Here is a 20,385-nt window from a genome sequence, read left to right on the forward strand (position 1 = left end):
AGGGCAAAAATATAATGAAAAAGAGTACTTACATCTTTCAATTACACACTTTCGCCCAAAATACATGACTCGGCGCGAGTGCGCCCGCCATCGGCACCGAGACATAATTCAAGGTTTCAATTCATGAAAAGAGCGGAAATCGCCGTCTCTACGGCGATAGCTCCATGTTGATTCATAATTAAGTAATGAAAAATGAAAACAGTGTACTTACAGTTTCATTTCAAGTCAAACCAAACCATTAGTAGAAAACACATATAACAAAGCATACGACGATGACGCGGCAGAGCGATGACGAACACGTCCTTCACACCCGCGGCCGAAAGCAAAGTGATTCTTCACCTCTCGTGCGCGTGGGCGGCGCGCACGATCGGACAGCAGTTAACTACCGTTCTCCCCTTGTTCGAAGCTTACGACCGTCCCAGCTGCCGCTAGTTACCTTTTCCCTATTGTTAAAGGACCGAGGGTTTGTATTACGTATCGGAACAATGGAGGTTTTAAGCATTTTTATAGGGATTCCAACTATTTGCAGGTTCTAACTATTCGCTGCAGGGTCTGGTATGCATCCCCCGCAAATGCGAGGGGACGACTGTACTGCCTAACCACCTTATTCAAGAATTTAATGACTGTATTCCAGCCTGCACTGAAAGTAATTCCTAACGTAAAGGACTAAGGGTTCTATATCATGTAGGAACAGATGTGTTTGTACACTGTGGATACACAAGTTCTTTAAAATAGAATACTCAGTGATAAAATGTTATTGTTATAATACAATTAAGTTGTTCATACTTACCTGGCAGATATATATATAGCTGTATTCTCCGAAGTCCGACAGAATTTCAAAACTCGCGGCACACGCAGTGGGCGGCCAGGTGGTAGTACCCATGTCCCGCCGCTGGAGGCGGAATTATCATGGAACCATTCCCATTTTCTATTCATATTTTTATCAGTGCCACTGTCTCCTGAGGGTAAGGTGGGGTAGGCACTTAATTATATATATCTGCCAGGTAAGTATGAACAAACTTAATTGTATTATAACAATAACATTTTGTTCATGAAACTTACCTGACAGATATATATATAGCTGAATCCCACCTTCGGATGGTGGGAAGAGACAGAATAGGATTTGTAGGAAACTTAAATTAAGTAGATGATGTACACCTTGGTTCCTCACCTGTTAGCAAAGTAGACTCTGTGATTACTGTCACTTAAGCCTGCTTGTGCTTAATCAGGAGTTGCCAGCCAGGTGGGAGATCTGTATGCTGGTGCGCTCTGGATGCTCTGTCAACGGGGACGTGACCTCAATGTGACAAGAGCATAGAGCCATACATATGAGGGCAACGAAGCAACTGACCACCACCTGACCAACTATCCAAGACCCCCTGAACACTAAGTTAAGAGATGGGAGGTCTTCACCAAAGACTCACAAACCAACAAAAACACAACAACTAAAAACTACCAAACATAAACTAAGGATAGGAAGAGAAGCTACCTTCAGCCCCCAAGACTGTGTCTGCAGAACGTATGGGCCCAAGAAGAACAACAGTCCTCGTATATCGTTCTCACATCTCTCAAGTAGTGTGAGGCGGAATACTGAAATTGCTCCTCCAAAAGGTGGCGTCAAGGATGTCCTTGATCGACATGTTCCTTTGGAAGGCAAGCGAGGTTGCGACAGCTCTGACCTCGTGAGCTTTCACTCGCAAGAGGCTCAAATCGGTCTTCTGGTAAGACGAATGAGCCTCTTTAATCACGTCCCTCAGAAAGAACGCCAAAGCATTCTTGGATAATGGTATATCGGGCCGTTTAAACCGAACACCACAGATTATCTGAGGGACCTCGTACCTCCTTAGTCTTGTGGACATAAAACTTTAGAGCCCTGACAGGGCACAGGGCTCTCTCAGGTTCTTGGCCCACAAGGCTTGTCCATAACCTTAATTTCAAAGCTCCTTGGCCAAGGTTAGACGGGTTTTCATTCTTTGCTAAGAAAGTGGGACTCAAAGAGCAGACCGCATTGTCACCTTTGAAGCCCACTCGCTTACAAATGGCTTGAATTTCGCTAACTCTCTTCGCCGTCGCCAGAGCAGTTAGGAAAAGAGCCTTCTTCGTCAAGTTCCTAAGAGACGCTTCATGGAGAGGTTCGAAAGGACTCGACATCAACAGTCCTAAGGACTAAATCTAAGTTCCAAGAAGGAGGCCTCGCCTAAGGTATCTTGGACGTCTCAAATGATCTCAGGAGATCGTGAAGATCTCTGTTGTCAGACAGGTCTAGGCCTCTGTGTCGTGAAGACTGCTGACAGCATACTCTTATATCCCTTGATGGTCGGGAGACAGCCAGCTTCTGCACATTTCTTAAAAATAGCAGGAAATCGGCTATCTGGCACAGAGGTAGTGAAGAGGAAATTCCCTCCTTTCTACACCATGCCCTGAAGGAAGCCACCACTTCGACTGGTAAACAGCTCTCGAGGAAGTCCTCCTTGCGTTGGCGATCGCCTTCGCAGCTGCTTTAGAAAAACCTCTCGCTCTGGCCAACTTTTCGATAGTCTGAACGCAGTCAGACCCAGAGCGGAGAGGTTTCGGTGATGATCTTGCGAAGTGGGGCTGTCTGAGTTAGATCTTTCCTCCAGGGCAACGTCCTCGGAAAGTCTATGATGAAGGACATTACCTCCGTGAACCATTCCTTCGCGGGCCACATCGGGCGATAGGGTCAACCTCGTCCAATCCGATGCGCGAACTTCCTTACTACTTCCCCCATGATCTTGAATGGCGGGAAGGCATACAAGTCCAGGTTCGTCCAGTCCCAGAGCAGAGCGTCTATAGCGACTGCTCCCGGATCCAACACAGGGGAGCAATAAAGAGGCAACCTCTTCGTTCTCGACGTCGCAAATAGGTCGACTAACGGACGCCCCCCCACAGTCTCCAGAGCTCTCGACAGACGTCCTGTGCAACGTCCATTCCGTCGGCAGGATCTGATCCTGTCGGCTGAGAAGGTCTGCTCTGACGTTCTGGACTCCTGCGATAAATCTCGTCAGGATCCTGATCCGTCTCGCATCTGCCCACAGCAGAATCTCCCTCGCTAAATAAAATAGAGGACGGGAGTGTGTACCTCCCTGATTCTTTAGGTACGCAAGGGCTGTGGTGTTGTCCGAGTTGACTTGGACCACTTTCTCTGCAACCTTTTGCTGGAAGAACTGTAGCGCCAGAAAAACCAAAAAACCGCCGCTAGTTCCTTCACATTGATGTGCCAGGACACACCTGTTCCCCCCTCCAGGTGCCTGACACTTCCTCCCCTCCTAGTGTTGCTCCCCACTACCCGACACCGAGGCGTCGGAAAACAACACTAGGTCGGGACGGGGGGGGGGGGGGGGGGGGGGGTCAGAAGCTTTCAGGCACAACCCCTCTCGAAACTTCCGAGGATCTAACCACCATCTTAGATGGTTCTTCACCGATTTGGTGATCAAAAAAAGGTCGCAATCCAGATCCTCTCTGACTCTCCATTCGTCTGCTAAGAAAAACTGGAGAGGTCTGAGGTGTAGTCTTCCCAGGGAAACAAAACTTTTCCAGCGAGGAAATGGTCCCCAGCAGACTCATCCACTCCCTCGCCGAGCAAGCTTCCTTCCCCAGGAAGGCCGAAACTCTCTCTAAGCCTTGCAGCTGTCGTTTCCTGGGATGGAAACGCTCGAAAGCCACTGAATCCATCTGAATCCCCAGATACACGATGGACTGTGTTGGGGTCAGATGCGACTTTTCGAGGTTGACCAGAAGTCCCAGGGACCTCGCCAAGGCTAACGTGAAGTGAAGGTCCTTCAGACACCTTTCTTCTGACGATGCTCTGATAAGCCAACTCGTCGAGATACAGGGACACTCTTATTCCTGCAGAATGTAACCATCTCGCTACGTTCTTCATGGAGCATGGAAATAAAAACCATCGGAAGCCGTGCTAAACCGAAACAAAGGGCTCGGGAATGCCAAAACTTTGTCCCTTAGCATAAACCTCAGAAACTTTCTTGAAAGAGGGTGGATAGGCACGTGAAAGTATGCGTCCTGTAGGTCCAAGGACACCATCCAGTCGCCCGGTCTTAAGGCTCCTAGAACCGACTGAGGTGTTTCCATCTTGAATTTTTTCTTTTCTATGAAAAGATTCAGGCTGCTTACGTCCAAGACTGGACGCCACCCCGACGACTGCTCTTTGGTACCAGGAAAAGTCTGTTGTAATATCCTGGTGACCCCAGGTCTAAGACCTGCTCCACCACACTTTTCTTGATCATTTTGATCTAAAAGATCTAAAAGAACCTGATGTTTCTCCCCTTGATACGACGGGGAAAGATCTCTGGGAGTTGTAGATAGAGGAGGAGGGTCCACAAAGGGGATCTTGTACCCCTGTTCCACTATCTTGAGGGACCACGCATCTGTATCCTATCTCTCTCCACGCCCCCGCAAAGAACTTTAGCCTGGCTCCGACCGGCATTGAAAGGACTATCTTCTCACTTAGAGGATTTAGGTTTGAAGGAACCTCTTCCTCTTGCAAGCCCTCTCCCTCGAGGAGCAGCTCTCGAGGGGAAGGAGCGCCACGAAAGGGTTTAACCTTCCTAGGGGAGGTCGTCCAAAAGACGACGTGGTAGGGGACTGCGGGGGGGGACGTCTTGAAGACTGGGCCAAGAGGTCCTGGGTAGCCTTCTCTTGTAGGCTCACTGCCAGGTCCTTTACCATAGCCTGGGGGAAGAGATGGCTCGGAAAGGGGAGTGTGCAAAGAGAAGCTCCGCTTTCTGCGATGAAGAAACAGACCTAGCTGTAAAATTGCAGAAAAGCGCCCTCTCTTCTTGAGAAAAGCAGTGCCGAAATGAGAAACAAAACTCTTCCGAACCATCCCTGACGGCCTTGTCCATGCAAGATAACACATTGGACAGCTCCCCCAGACTCAAAGAGTCAGGACTCCTAGATTGAAGATCCAGGACTCCCAGGCACCAGTCTAGAAAGTTAAAGACTTCCAGAGTCCTTAACAGACATTTCATGTGATGGTCAATCTCCGTTGGTGGTCCACGAAATTCTTAGCGGTCGATAAAGAGACCTCTTCTGTGCATCGACCAGACTAGCAAAGTCCCCTTGGGAAGACGACGGGTATCTTAACTCCTACTTCACCTTTGGTCTCATACCAAATGCCGCCTTTCCCACTGAGTCTTGAAGGCGGAAGGGCGAAAGTCGACTTGCCCTGATCCTTCCGACGTTCCATCCAATCCTGCAACTTCTTGAACGCTCTCTTAGTGGACAAGGAAGTTTTCATCTCCACAAACTCCGGAACCTTGCACGACTTCGATGACGAAAACTGAGAGGGTGGAGACTTGGGAGCTGCAGGCTGGAACTTCTCACCAAAAGAAGAGCGTAACAGTCGAACCAGCACCTTGTAGTCGGATACCGACGAAACTGACGGCTGTTCCTCCTCAACTGAGTCCGCCGGACTACTAAGCTCTCCTCCTCCCGAAGAGGCAAAGGAGATTGAACCTCTGGAGAGGGCGTGCGCCCAACGGGTCTAGCCTTCAACAAAGGCTTTCGAGGATGACTAATATCAGCCTCTTCAAAGCGACCGACCTTCTGTCGATCCTTAGAGCTCGAACCACGAAGAGCGTCTTGACCGCGCTGCGCGTCAAGAGAGGCTACTCTTACTCGCTCTCGAGGAGCGTCCTTACGCTTTCCGCTCAAGCGTCCAGCTTTCGCTTTCAAAGCGTCCTTCTGGCGCTCTCGAAAGCCTTCTCAACAGGCAAAGCGTCAGCAAACATCCCGACGAGCGTCTTTCAAAAAGCGTCCCTGCCGAGCGTCTTCAAAAGCGTCCTCAAAAGGCATCCTGACGCGCGGGCTGATCAGGACGTCGAGAGGGAAGAAAAGCGTCCTGTCCACGAGACTTCCTACCGCATAACGAGAACAAGGAAGCTCCGAAGGAGAAGCAAGCGGAGACAGAGACGAACGAGGAGACGGAGAAGGGGACTGCCTCGTCCTCTTGACAGGCAGTCTAGCGTCCTTCCTACGTTTAGGCTCAACTGCTGCTGGGCGAGTCTTCTGAGCCATTAAGGCCGACAATTGGTCTTGAAGAGACACAAGATACTCTTCGTTGGCGAAGAAACGAGAGGAGGTGAAGGCTGCGCCTGCGAGGAAGACGAGGGGCGAGGGGACGCCTCCTTCCTTCTCACAGGTACAGCAACCTGCCTCTACCGAGGTCTCGAGAGAAGCGCGTTCTCAGCGTCGTCCTCGGACGAAACGTCCTACCTCTCTTCTGTGGAGGAAACGCGGCATACGACCCGCAGGGAAGACTTGCAACGATAGCGGAGAGAGGGGACGTAAAGCGTCCTCCCATAGGAAAAGTCCTTTTCAACGGACGCGAGTCTCTCCGAGCGCTCCACCCCTTGCGCGGGGAGGGCGCCTCGGAGGACGAAAAACAGTCCTTAAGGATGCGAGCCTGAGCACGCTCCTTGGCAGCCTGGGAACTAGCAACAGGTCCTGCCGAAGGGACGCCAGATCGGTGGGGAGCCCCCGTAACCCTCTTGCGGCTTTCGCATGCCCACTCCCTGAGTCCTGGGAGTCCGACAGAGGTCTAGACCTAGAGGCATTATGGGGCCGATCTGACGCCCCCTCCACGAACATCTAGGGGCACGATCACACCCCACTTTACTTGGATGCCGTTTTCTAGGGCCAACACTTTGGACTCTAGAGTGCGTAACGACTCTAGAATCAGAGAAAGGGCATTACCTTCTCCAGACACAGAACTAGGGCCCTCAGGCAACAACACAGGATTAGGTGAAGCAAATTCTACTGGTGTTAAAATAGGAGAAATGTTACTTCCCTTACCTTTCGTAGAACCGCTCTTGGAGGAAGACCTCCTGATCCTATCGCGCTCCAACTTACGCCGATAGGACTCATACACCTTCCATCCATCATCAGTCAAACTTTTGCATTCAATGCAACGATCATCCAACAAACAAACATGCCCCCTACACCCCATACATACTGTGTGGGGGTCTACCGATGATTTCGGTAGCCTCACCTTGCAATCACTTCTCACACACTCTGAAGGCTCACTGAAACTTGATCCCGACATCACGTTCACAGAAAAGCCAATCCAAAATCCAAAAACAGTCCACTATCGCGTATGCCAATCCAACAATCCAGAGTCAAAACCAAAAGTCAATCCAGATACTTAGAACCGAGTCAAATCCAAAAAATCCTGGGCGAGGTCTGTAAACAGGTGTTTACCGACCGGCGACAGAAAAAAATATGAATAGAAAATGGGAATGGTTCCTGATATCCGCCTCCCAGCGGCGGGAATGGGTACTACCACCTGGCCGCCCACTGCGTGTGCCGCGAGTTTTGAAATTCTGTCGGACTTCGGAGAATACAGCTATATATATATCTGTCAGGTAAGTTTCATGAACAAATTAGATATTCAGTTACAACACCTTCTGGTTTAGTGACTCCTAAAAATCCAGCCTGGCCAAGCTTCTTGAAAACTTCATGGGCAGGAAACTGTCCTTCTGCTTCCCATTTATCAACATGAGGGTTAATCTCAGTTGCAATCAGCTGAAAAACAATAATTTCCTATTAGAAACAAGACTGCACAGTAAAAATACTACTGTGTTTAAACTATGATAAATACGTACATCCTTATAGTCAGGATTCACTGGTTAATTTTCCTAAGTCATTTTAAGGTACCAACACTGTCACAGGAGTGTTGTCATCTGCCTAAACTGAACCCAGAGTGCCACAACCAATCTTAATTGTTACATTACATAAACTCTACTCCCAAAGGGGCACCATACCTATTTAACCCTTAATGGATGGAATAAAAAATCAACACAGGCAGTCCCTGGTTATCGGCAGACTCGGTTAACCCTTAATGGGCAGATAGCTTCTCAGGAGTTGTAATAACAGGTTTGGGGTGATGGATGGATTGACCCTGTAGATAAGCATCATTAAGCACCAATGATTTGGAAAGAATCGGGCAGAAAAGAGGTGCCAATTCTTCTATAGCCCATAAATTCACTAATGGCAACTTTTACACTGGCTAAAACAAAGACTCAGAAGCTCATGCAAACTTAGTAGTGATCTTGACTTCTAGGGGAAATGTACTGCTTCTGTGTCTCATTATGACGTCTTATTATAAATTTCCTCATAAATAGTATACCAAAGGGCTGCTGCTGTTTTAGTTCTTGTCTTTTACGATAGCATGCCAGTTGTAAATGTACTTTTGCAAAGAAAAGTGCAAAGAAATATTAGAAAAAACATGTATAAATAAAAAAAGTTACTGAATCTTCATTCTCTGTAATTTATGTAATATTTTTTTTTAATATGCTACGAATTTGTTACTGATTTTATTTCTTATCCGTTCTGATATTGTGTGAGCTGTAATTATAATTTTACAAAATAAAACAAAATTATTTATTAGAAAAAATATATGAGGGCCTCAGAACCACAGAGTTGTAAACGCCACCCCCACCAATATTGAGTTAGGCGTACCAGTAGATTTGGCAACGTTTCCTCTGTCTATTTGTTGCATTTCTATGCTATTCAGAGTTTCAAAAAGGTCAAAATCCCTACTTGAGCAGTAGGAATTATCGATTTTGTCTACATGAATGAACATTGTGTTGTGCAGAGGTTACAGCCTCATAAGAGCTCGGTTAGAACCACAAGGAAGCACGTTCGCAGCTCAAGAGTGAGCCAATGAGAGTGCGCGTCACTAAGCGGGTAGTCAGTTCTAAGCCAATCAACATTTTTCCCCATAAGGCGTCCGTAAGTGTCGGCCAATCACCGCACAGTTTACAATATCCGCTATTATTTACATTCCCAACCTCCCCTTATTTTCAAGTTCTTTAGCGGATGTACAGTATTTTCATGGTGAGTAATTAAAATATTTGCTTCTCTTAGAGAAGTAGTAGTGAGTGTAATAGTATTATTTCTCTATAATTTTTTTGTTTGATTATTATTATGATATTGATGGTGATTATTTTAATGGCTAAACATTATGATGATGGAATGTTATCATGGTCAACATCATTATTACTAATATTACCGTATTATCATTATTATTTGCTATTATTATTAGTAATATTATCAAAACTCCTATCATCATCATCATCATCATCAGTATAACATCCATGATTGTTATACCACGAAAGTATTTTCATGGTGAGTACACATTTTATCATCATTATTATTATTATCAATATTATTAACCAATATTACTGTATTACCATTATTATTGATATTATTTTTATATTATATTTTTTTAATATGTATTATTATTATTAATATTATTATTACGGTATTACATCTATTGCTGTTATAACACAAATATAATAACACTTTATTATCCTTTTACACATTTAATTATGGTTTAAGTGCTGGTTATGAATAAAATATACACAAATGTGAGGGGTTAGGCATACATTTTGAATGCTAGCGCACAAGCGCACCCTACAATTTTTTTTTTTTTTCACCAAAAAGTTATAAAGGGTAGGGCTTTCATATGAAACTTAGTTTAAATCAATATCTTTCTTAGAAGCCGAGTAATGAATGCTAGACTTTGAGGGCAATTTACTCATTTTTTAAAAATGATATTGTTATAATACAATAAAGTTTCATACATACTTACCTGGCAGATATATACATAGCTAAGACTCCGTCGTCCCCGACAGAAATTCAAATTTCGCGGCACACGCTGCAGGTAGGTCAGGTGATCTACCGTACCTGCCCTGGGTGGCAGGCAATTAGGAAGAACCATTACCCGTTTTTCTATTCATATTTTTTCTCTTCCACCTATCTCCGCGGGGAGGCTGGGTGGGCCATTAATCGTATATATCTGCCAGGTAAGTATGTATGAAACTTTATTGTATTATAACAATATCATTTTCATACAACCAACTTACCTGTCAGATATATACATAGCTGATTGACACCCTTTGGTGGAGGGTAAGAGACAGCTAACATGGAATAGACAGGTAAACAACATATGTTGTAGGTATAAATAAACCTTGGTTCCTATCTGATAGGTGGTAGACTTCGTGGCTGTTGCCCGGTAGTCTGCATCACCTCAAGACTTTAGCGAGATATGTGATCTATGGCTAAGAGTTCTTGTGGGTATGCCGATGGGGTATGAACCGCTTACTCGGCAGAGCCTGAAAGGACTTTGTCAATGGGTACTGGACCACTTCTATGACAATACACTTTATGAAGGAGCGCAACACCGATCCCGATCACCTGATCCTAACACGAGGGTTCGCGCTCAAATTGAAAAGAGTTATCCCCACACTCCTTTCAAAAACCCCAATAATTTCACTAAGTTAAAAAACTTTAACTCAAAGTTAAGGATCAGTGTCGGCTCCTTATCCCAGTAACGTATCCGCAGAAACGTATAAACCAAAAGAGAAGGATCTCTCGTAGGTTAACTTGACATCCTTTGTGTAATGAGAAGTCAACACAGAGTTACCTCTACCGTACAACAGCTAAAATGTCTTATATGACATATTGTTATGCAAAGAACAAGAATTTGCAAAAGCGCGCACTTCCTGCGCTTTTAATTCTCAGCTGTTTGAAGGAATCAAGTCACTTATGAAGTGCTTAGGAGATCTCCATGTTTCAAAGAAGACCAGGGCTTTCTTGAAATGGATCTCTCCCGACTGAAGCCTGAAGCATGGCAGGAACCTCGCGCCTGGCTGGTGCTTCGCTCTTGTTTGGCGCCTAGCGCTTGTCTGGTACCTTTCGCTTGACTGGCGCCTCGCATCTGGTTGACGCCTCGCGCCTTAGCTGGAGATTCGCGCCTAGAGCCTGGCTTGCGCCTGGCTGGCTGCTCGCGCCTAGCTGGCGCCTCGCGCCAGGTTGGCGCTTTGTGCCTGCCTGGCACCTCGCGCCTGGCTGGCGGCTTGCGCCTGCCTGGAGCTTCGCGGCTGGCTGGTATCTCACGCCTGCCTGGCGCCTCGCTCCTGCCTGGCGCCTCGCGCCTGGTTGGCTCCTCCCCACTTGCCGGAGCTTCGAGCTTGGTAGAGTCTCGAGGATGTCTGGCAATGTCCACATCGGACACTCTTATCTGTCCTATATGTTCGCATCTAGCGTATCTGTGTCAGGTTGTAGGCCGGGTGTCTTTCTCCTCATCAGGACAATGAACAGTTGTTCTTGGGCTGTCTGCCCTTGGCTTGGTGTTTTTTACGCCTGTTTTGTAGCATAAGGCTCCTGGTTGGCGCTACATTGTCCGAAAGTCCTGAACATCCACAATAGTAAATCATAAGACTGGAGAAGGGTGGAAGAAATTCTTCCACTTTGAGCTTTGGCCTCTCCGGCAAGGGGAGGTGATTGTAGTCAGCTACATCCAGTATACGATAGGATATCTAACAGTATGAGAGATAAGAGTCTTCCTCCGAGGAGGATCCTTCTTGAGTACTTCCCTTGCTCACGAGATCTCTTCTTACCTGTTGAAGGGGCTTCTCGTTGCAGAATCTTCCCTATCCTTGTCCGAAGGAAGGGAAGAAGCTTGGAAGTCGAAGGAGACTCCGAGCTGAAATTGGGAGTACTCCTGATTTCTAGCTCCTTATTGTATCCCTCTGAACACCTTCTGGGAAGCATTTCGAGCTGTCATCGCATTCCAAAGACTCTGTAGGCAAACGTTTTAACCATTCTACTGTAGATGAAAACATAAGTACCCTGCCTGGACAACGAAACCTCTATCTAAAAACATTGAATCAGGAATAGGGGGTTTTAGTTCTTTTGCCAGACATACTATGCTGGCAAGAACCCATTGCCTAATCTCCATAGAATCTGATGCGAGATTCCAATGCTTAAAAAAAAAAAATTCACTTGTCTTCTTGATCGTTTGGGACCAAGAGAAACAAAGAATTCTCTCATAAAAATTTCTCAAAGAAGTTTGATGAGGAGCAGTTCCATCTTGTTGGAACATAGAATCTGTGGCCACAAAAAAGATCCCATTAGAAGTACATGATATCCTACTCTTGTCATATTGAGGTATCGTATAAGATCCCGGAAGATCTTAATCCTCTCGCCTATCTCCAATCCCTTTATAGAGACAGAGTATAGCCTTTTACTGCGTTCTTTGATAGCAGATATATATAAAGGTGATTCTTCCCTCTGAAAGGGAAGAAAAAACCGCTATGTGGTTCACAGAGGTATCGGAAGAGGACAGTTTCCTCATTCCCTCTAGCACAATCTGAAGCAATTCTATATCTTGTCCATGACTATTGCCATTTACTTTGAAAAATCCTCTCATTCATGTCCACTTCTGGTCAGTCTGCACGCAGACAGACTCAGAGTGGAGAGGTTGTTAAGGTCCATTTATAATAGATGCTGATAGAATATACAGACTGTCTTGGAAAAGACTTCCAAAACTTGCTGTGAGAAGAACGTGACCTCTGTGAATCCAACCTCTCTAAGGCCAAAATGAGGCATAAAATATTATCTTCTCTTTCTTTGAGGCCCTTTATCTTAAATTCTGCAAATAATTTATATTTATAAATTTAGGGGGAAAAAAAGACTAAAGTTTATTCCCCTTTCTAAAAAAAAATAAAGATGGCGTATATTGCTACCTCTCTTGGTTCGAGGAAGAGGAAGCAGTCTATAGGAAGCCTGTTCGTACTTCTACCCTAACCAAGAGATCTATGAAGAAGACTTTCCGCAGGTTCTCACAACTCTTTCCAATAAATGTTAAACATGTTAACAGTTATTATCGTCGATCGAGAAGGTTGTCTTTGTTAACGCAAATAGGAGCGAAAAAAGAGATTCTCGATGCTCTTTGCGATATGAGAGAGTCGTGGAATTGGCCTAAGTGATTAAATGGGTAACGAAATCAGGAACGAATCTTGCCGTTACCGAGCCTGCTGTCCGAGAGGCTACTGGACTCTTAGGTTAATAACTCGCTAAAACGAGAAAATCTTGGATGGTGCTCTTGGCTCACTGCGCCAGGCTGGCGCTTCTGGCGCAATTTGCGCCAGGCTGGCGCTTCTGGAGCATTGCGCCAGGTTGGCGCTTCTGGCGCATTGCGCCAAGCTGGCGCTTCCTTCTAATTCTTTTTAGGTTATGTGCCAGAACACCTGTGCCTTTATAGTACCCGACATCCTTTCACATGTTAATTCCATTCTTAGTAGGAAAAAGCTTTATATACGTAGTATAGTCCATTCAGGGAAACAAGTTCTGCCACAAAGAGAATGTTTCCCATCCGACTCATCCATCTTCTTCTGAGCAGGTACTCTAATAAGCTATGCTTTCGTAAGCCTGAGAGCATTATATAACATAATGTTCTGCTGCGATAGAATCCTTTAATAATGTTACCTACGGTAAACAGCATAGAAAGGTTGTACTATCTCTCTTATTGAAAGCTTCTTAGCAAAAGGCATACAATATTCTATTTATGTTAGCTTAACTATCCCCTCAATCCGAGGTTAAGACCGCGATTATAGGGGAGAGATACGGATAGTATTCCATCCCGCAGGAGAGAGAGATAAACCCGACCGCTCATGACTGACACCTACAAGGTACTGCGTTGGTCTCAGGCTCTCAGCGAAAGCAGTCTCCGTTAGCCATCTGGCCTTACTCTTCCAGAGTTGCCAGCTACTCCATTTAATAAAGGAATTTTATAAAATTATTATCGAACTTCAGGAAGTTATTAAAGCATATTTAAGCGAAACAAGACTTCGATAAATCTAGAAGCTAAGTAGGTGTTGTCTTAACAATCCCTTTAAGCGTAGTCCTTCCTAGGAAAGTCGTAGAAGGATACTGGTAATTGAGTTGCACAGAAAAGAAGTAACTACGGTATGTGTTTATGATTTGACCGTATCGTATTCTCATACAGCAGAAACTCTACTACCTTCTACTATCTTCGTTCTTTTCGTTAATAGAACGATAGAAAGAGTAAATATATATCCTTAAGGAAGGAAGTTAATCCAGGAACTCTTTTAAATCTTCGTGATTTCCTCATAAATCGCGGAAGAGACAGAATTCCTGTTCCTCACTAGGGTTTACGGAAAGAAGTAGATATTTCCTATCCGCCACCATACCCAAACGTCGATGAGATTCTTATTAAGAAAAACTCCCAAAGCTCTTGCCTCCTCGAAACGAGGGAAGAGCATGGATGAAGGAGAGAGTCCGCATTGAGAGGAACTGCTTAACACAGGAGTCTTCTGAATAATGAAAAGGGGCTTCTCTTAGTATCAGAATCCTTCTGACAAAAGCAACGGCCGCCTGTGAGACATCTTTTGCACGTTTTTGCCAGGGGAAAGTTGCTCAAGTTAAAAAAACTCAAAGAGGAGTCTCGCGACTGACCTCTCTCTCAAATGAAGATTTTGGAATATTCTGACGCCTGGCGTCTGGATCCTTGCGCCTAGCGCCTGGCGTCTGGATAGTTCCGCGCGCCTGGAATGTTCCGCACGCTAGAAAGGAGACTCGCTCCTGGAACGTTCCGCTTGCGTGGAAGGTCCCGTGCGCCCTGATAGATCCGAGCGCCGCTAGTCTTGTTATACGAGCCTCTTGCCAGTAAACGTTCAATGGAAGCATCCTTCTGATTGCCACTCTACTATAAGGCTCCTCAGTCTAGCCGTCTGTTTTCTCTTTGAAGGCGCCTTGCGCCAAGAAAAAAGTTCTGGAACGCGGCTCGCGCTCAGTTGCTGGAACGCAGCTCGCGTTTATCTGTATGAACGAGGCTTGCGCTAGTCTGTTGGAACGTGGCTCGCGCTAGTCTGTTGGAGCGCAGCTCGCTGCTGGCTGTTGGAACGTGGCTCGCGCTAGCTTGCTGGCTGGCTCTCAGCCTCTCGTTCAGTGTTCTCTTAGTTTTCAGAGAACGAGCCAGATCGTCCGAACTCCAAACATGTACATTCTTCGTCTTTTCGGATGTAAGATGAAGAAACGGAAGAAGAGACGCACTTTTTAAAGGATGCCTTTCCAATGGCTATCCCTGGCAGTCTGGGACGTTTTACAGATCCTGCCGAGGGAACGCCCGATCGGTGGGGATTCTCCATAACCTCCGTAAGGCTTTCGACTTTCCTTCTCCTCTGGGCTTGTGAGCTTGGCAGAGGTCTAGGCCTGAGAGCGAGACAGAGCCGATCGGACGCACCCTCTACTAATTAGGACGCCTTTCCAATGGCGAACTTGGCAGTCTGGGACGTTCTACAGATCCTGCCGAGGGGACGCCTGATCGGTGGGGATTCTCCATAACCTCCGTAAGGCTTTCGACTTTCCTTCTCCTCTGGGTATGTGAGCTTGGAAGAGGTCTAGGCCTGGGAGCGAAACAGAGCCGATCAGAACGCACCCTCCACTGCACTAACACTAAAATCACTTCTTACCTTTCAATAGCTCGTATTTTGAGCTACATTCCTTTGTCTTCAAATTGCAATATGAATTTGAAGATTCTGTGAAGTAAGAAGGAGATGAGGATACAACACTACTAGTATTGTTAATGCTCTAACTGCTCGTTAGTACGAGAGCTATAAAAACTTCTAAAGGAAGCGTAACTAATTCTGTTCCTGACTTCCTCAAGAAGGAAGTTAGCTCAATTAATTCTAACATTTACTACACGTTATTATGAATAAATATTAAAATTTTCCTTCTTGCAAACTATGTGAGTCTCTACCGAAAAGTTCGGTAGTTACACGTAAACAATTCTTCGAAATTTTCGAAGCCAAAGTTATTAAAACAAATTAATATGCGTATGCCGAACCAAAGATCCAGTACTTCCCTGCAAAAGATAGCCCAGAAGATCGATGGCGATGAAATCCAAAAATCAAGTCAGGAGGAACTGCAAACGTTGTTTACATTCCAAGCGACAGAAAAAATATGAATAGAAAATGGGAATGGTTCCTAATCCGGCCACCCAGGGCAGGATGGTAGATCACCTGACCTACCTGCAGCGTGTGCCGCGAAATTTGAATTTCTGTCGGGGACGACGGAGTCTTAGCTATGTATATATCTGACAGGTAAGTTGATTGTATGAAAAGTGGCGTTTACCACCTTGTGGTTCTGAGGCCCTCGTATACAAGTTGGTAAAATTTACGATTATCTTGTAAAAGAGGCCCCACAAGGAATTGTAAATAGTCATTTTCAACTTCTAGTGGAAGGTAGGGAAAAATTTTTTAATTTTTTTTTCTTTCACCATGAGCATTTGTATATTTTCCTCTTTCCATTGATGTGTTTGCTTCATAAACTGGCTGATCTCAAAGTTTACCCGGCCTGAGGAGCTGCGTACTACTGATTTTGTTACCAGTCCACTAAGGGTTAATGGCGATCCAGTTTTATGGGGCTTGTCTAGCACCATAAAATCGGTAGTTTATGGCACCATAATATACCTAACAGAGGCGCCATTAATCGCTTATCACGCCATAAGCACCATAAATGACCAAGTTTCAGTTTATGGCAGTTTTCACTTATGAGCACCCTGCCGAGAACAGGGTTCCATAACCAGGGACTGTCTGCTGCACCCCAGGCCAGGGAAACTTAGAGATGGTGCCTCTTTTACAAGACAATCGTAAATTATACCAAGTTAAACATGTTTTTCTAATAAATAATTGTATTATATTTTGTAAAATTATAATTATAGCTCACACGATCTAAAAAAAGATAATATAACCAGTAGCAAATTCTGAGCATATTTGTTGTAAAATATTTACGTAAATTTACCGAAAAGGAAGATGCAGTAACTTTTTTGGATTTATACATGTCTTTTCTAATATTTCTTTAGAATTTTCTTGGCAAAATTACATTTATAACTGACATACTATCATATAAGACAAGAAATAAATCCAACAGCAGCCCCTTGGTATATTTATGAGCAAATTTATAAAATGAAGTCAAGATCACAACTAAGCTCACGAGTCGGCTGCTTCTTGATTTAAGTTGCCATTAAGTGAATTTATGGGCTATAGCAGTAATGGGACCTCTTTCCCGCCTGATTCCCCCAAATCGATGGTGTGTAATACTGTCACTCACCATCAGTGACTCCGTTGTCCACCCAAAACCTGTTATTGTTACTCATGTGAGCATGTCCATCCATTAAGGGTTAAATTCTCACAGGGACTTTGTAACCTTAAATTGCTGTGTTGGCTCAGTACAGGATCAAAACTGTCACATACACTCATCATCTAAGGTAATTGCAGTTCAGAAATCTAGAAAAAAATATAAATACTAATTTAAAATTTCTTTTTTAAATCCTTACCTCTCCATTGTAAAGCTTTTACTTCTGTGCCAACGGTATTTCAACAGGTTGAACCGTTATTCATTTGGTTGCATATTAGTAGACTAGGCATGGTTTTAGAGAAGCTAGTTCCCTCATATATCCTACAGTCATAGGGGCCACATTGTCTGAGCGGAGCTCAGGAGCATTGGTGAATAGAAAAAAAGTGAAATACTACGAGGAGGAATTCTAACGTGTCAATGATACTTCTGCAAGTTCTGATTCTGATTGTGGTAAGGTTTATTGAAAATTTTGGAAATAACAATATTCAAAGGGTAAGGACATGGTGACCTAAATTTTATTGGTGATGGAATTACCCATTGTTCTTATTAGGTTGGGTGTGGGTCCAGGAGGGGGCAAAGCCTCCCCAACCCCATCTCCACTAAATAAGGCCCTGGTACCTTAAATTAGATTAGGTAAAGTCTAAAACCCTATAATTTTTATTTAACAGTTCCCTAAGTTAGGTTAGGCAGTGGGGTCAAGCCCCTGGCTGAGTAAGACCCCAGTAACCTTGGTAATGGAGCAAAACCTCCTAGCTAGGTAAGGAACCTGAGACCCTAGGTTAGGTTACATGGGGTCCAGGGGGGTCCTGAGGGGGAAAGCTCTTGGCTAGGTAAGGACCCAGCTAGGTAAAGTTAAAAACCATTTTTGCATTTCACTTATGTATTTTTCCCCACCCAAAAAACTTCATTCTTTACTGTGGCCCAAGAACTCTAGGATATGAGGGGACCCAGTACCTATCTAGTATAAAATTATATTTAGCTACTCACAAAATGAACCTTAGCCTTGAAACATTGAAATCACACACAAAAACTGGGGAAAACACTGTAAACTTGCCATGTTTAGTAACAAACTAACAAGAATTGTCATGAAAAAATACATGCACATATTTCTTCTCAACCCGAGTCCGCCTTTGGGCGCCATTTCATAGTTCCTCGTCAGTCAGTTCACGGCAAAATGCCATGGTTCTCTTAGTAATTACGTGACCTGTTTTGATGAGATTGAAATTGTTATTGCAAGATGAAATTGAGTTGCAGATGAAAATCGTGGGTAGTTTACATATCACCTCCAAAACCATGATCCCAAATAGCTAACAAAATGCATGGAATAAAAGTTGTCCTGCATTCTGCGCCAAGAGTACAGCCTCCACCATAAGGTGGTTGTGAGTTGGTTACTATTTACCTAAGTTCATGTTTGCAGCTAGGGTTTTAGAAATTTAATTGTTAAAGATGCAATTAGTCTCAGTGATGGCGAGAGGCGTGATCATGATTGTAGCTATTCCTAGAAGTCATTTCATTGTGATTTCATGACCGTGGACCGAATGCGTATTGGGGAGGGAAGCCTGCGTGGTTCAATTATTGTTGATTACTTAGTACATAGCCATGAGAAAGGTGTGATTAGCTGAGCCTACCTAGCTAACCTAGGTATTCTACTACTAGGGTAAAAAACCGCATGGTACAGGGGTGGACCACGTACGATCAATGTGTACAACCCCAAAAAAAGTACATTATAACGCGTCCTGACATCAGAGATGGGCATCAGACGCGACTTGTTGTTGGTGAGAAACGGAGCTAAAGACCTCTACTCCGGTGTCAGGACGCATTAGGTATAATGTACTTTTCTTGGGGTTGTACACATTGATCGTACATGGTCCACCCCTGTACCATGCGGTTTTTTACCCTAGGTATAGAAACTTTCTAGCACAACATAGGCTAGTATAGCCCTAAAAACTCTAGGCTACTACTACCTAGGTTAGTACCTACCTCATACTGAATTGTGGAACTACAGTAGGTAACATCTCTACTATTTGATTTATGTATTCACGCGAGGTAATATACCATGCAACTAGCTAACAGTATGAAAAATACAAACCTTTTTAAGTGAGTTTTGTAATTCTCTGTGCTCGTTCCCATAAAATTCCTCTGCCTCCTGGGCCTTTTGACATTTCGTATGTGTTACTGACAATGACCTGGAGAATGATGATTTCCAGGCACCGTTAACTAATATATTTCGAGATAACGTTGCCAGTGCCATTGCTTGACCTTTTAAGGGTTACTTTTTCGAGGTGGAAATTGAGCCTTGACTGATTACGTATGTCTTCTTCCTCGAAAATTTTCATAAGCCACTAAGGCCATCTCTTGTCGCTAGTTGCGAAGAAGTCATAGATATGAAGCTTATATAAATATAAATCTTTGTTTTTCTTTTGTGGTGTACTCCTGGTTCAATCTTTCAAACATTTCTGTTAAGATAATAACCACCATCATATTTTGAATATGCTGCTTTGCATACTAACGCAGTCGCAGTCTTGATTAAATCTAAAAAATATGATGCCTATTGTCACTTAACTTCGTAAGGCCACTTTACTCCTACAAGGATGGTGAGAAATGAAAATAAGTATTGCGTCGCCCGATGGCTTTAATAATATCATATCTATGTTCATTATGGGCCCATTTGACAATCAGCTGATTGAAAAATAAAAGCTTGGTATAATTATCCCACACAATTTTGATAAACTATGACGGAATTAAAAACGACAATTCCTTACGTTTATTGATTTTTACCGTACACCGAAGTATTTTTATCTTTATTTGAAAATGTGGGAAGCAAGAGGTCATAAAGCATAACAGCCTTGATGGCAGATATTCTGCATTATATGTCCTGTCTACAGAAATAATTGCAGAGAACTGATCTATTATTGTTTGATATTCCATGTATTCAAGAGAGGTAACTACACTGAACAATTAAATGGCAACGTCAGGAATAAACATGCAGTAGTGGCTGGGGGGAAAAGCTAGGTAAAAGGCTAACTTTGGATTATGTTAATCATGAGCCGATGAAAAATGAAGCAACAAGCACCAAGGCAACATGAAGGTGCTAATCAATTTGTGTCGATGTCCACTCGGTTATACAATGCTATCCGACAAGAAACGGTTGAAACAGTAAAAAGAAAAAAAAATCTTGGAAAAAGGATGGATCAAGGAATAACGGCATCCTCTTCACAAAATGAAAAAGATTGACGATCCAGTGAAACTGACTGATGATTTGATTGGCCTCTTCATACAGAATCCACGGTTAAAAGATCATCAAGTAGATCTGGAAAAAAAATTCAAGCAGATTACTGACAATGCAAAAGGCAATCCAGAATCGTCATTGACACCACTCAGTAGTAGTAGAGAGAGCAGTTT

At 44.1% G+C, this 20,385-nt stretch overlaps 1 protein-coding gene across 1 annotated transcript in view; it reads right to left on the reverse strand.

The window, feature by feature from the left end:
- LOC135217279 (probable acyl-CoA dehydrogenase 6) overlaps positions 1-19,557 on the reverse strand; it is a 96,965-nt gene extending 77,408 nt beyond the window's left edge. The window contains exons 1-2 of the mRNA XM_064253025.1: positions 19,073-19,557; positions 7,440-7,560 (exon numbers count right to left, since the gene is read on the reverse strand). Of these exons, the coding sequence (XP_064109095.1) occupies positions 7,440-7,560; positions 19,073-19,234 (283 nt within the window). The 5' untranslated portion in view covers positions 19,235-19,557. The remainder of the gene's footprint in view (positions 1-7,439; positions 7,561-19,072) is intronic.
- Positions 19,558-20,385: the final 828 nt, after the last annotated feature.

The sequence above is a fragment of the Macrobrachium nipponense genome, chromosome 7, assembly GCF_015104395.2.
Source record: "Macrobrachium nipponense isolate FS-2020 chromosome 7, ASM1510439v2, whole genome shotgun sequence".
NCBI lineage: Eukaryota > Metazoa > Arthropoda > Malacostraca > Decapoda > Palaemonidae > Macrobrachium > Macrobrachium nipponense.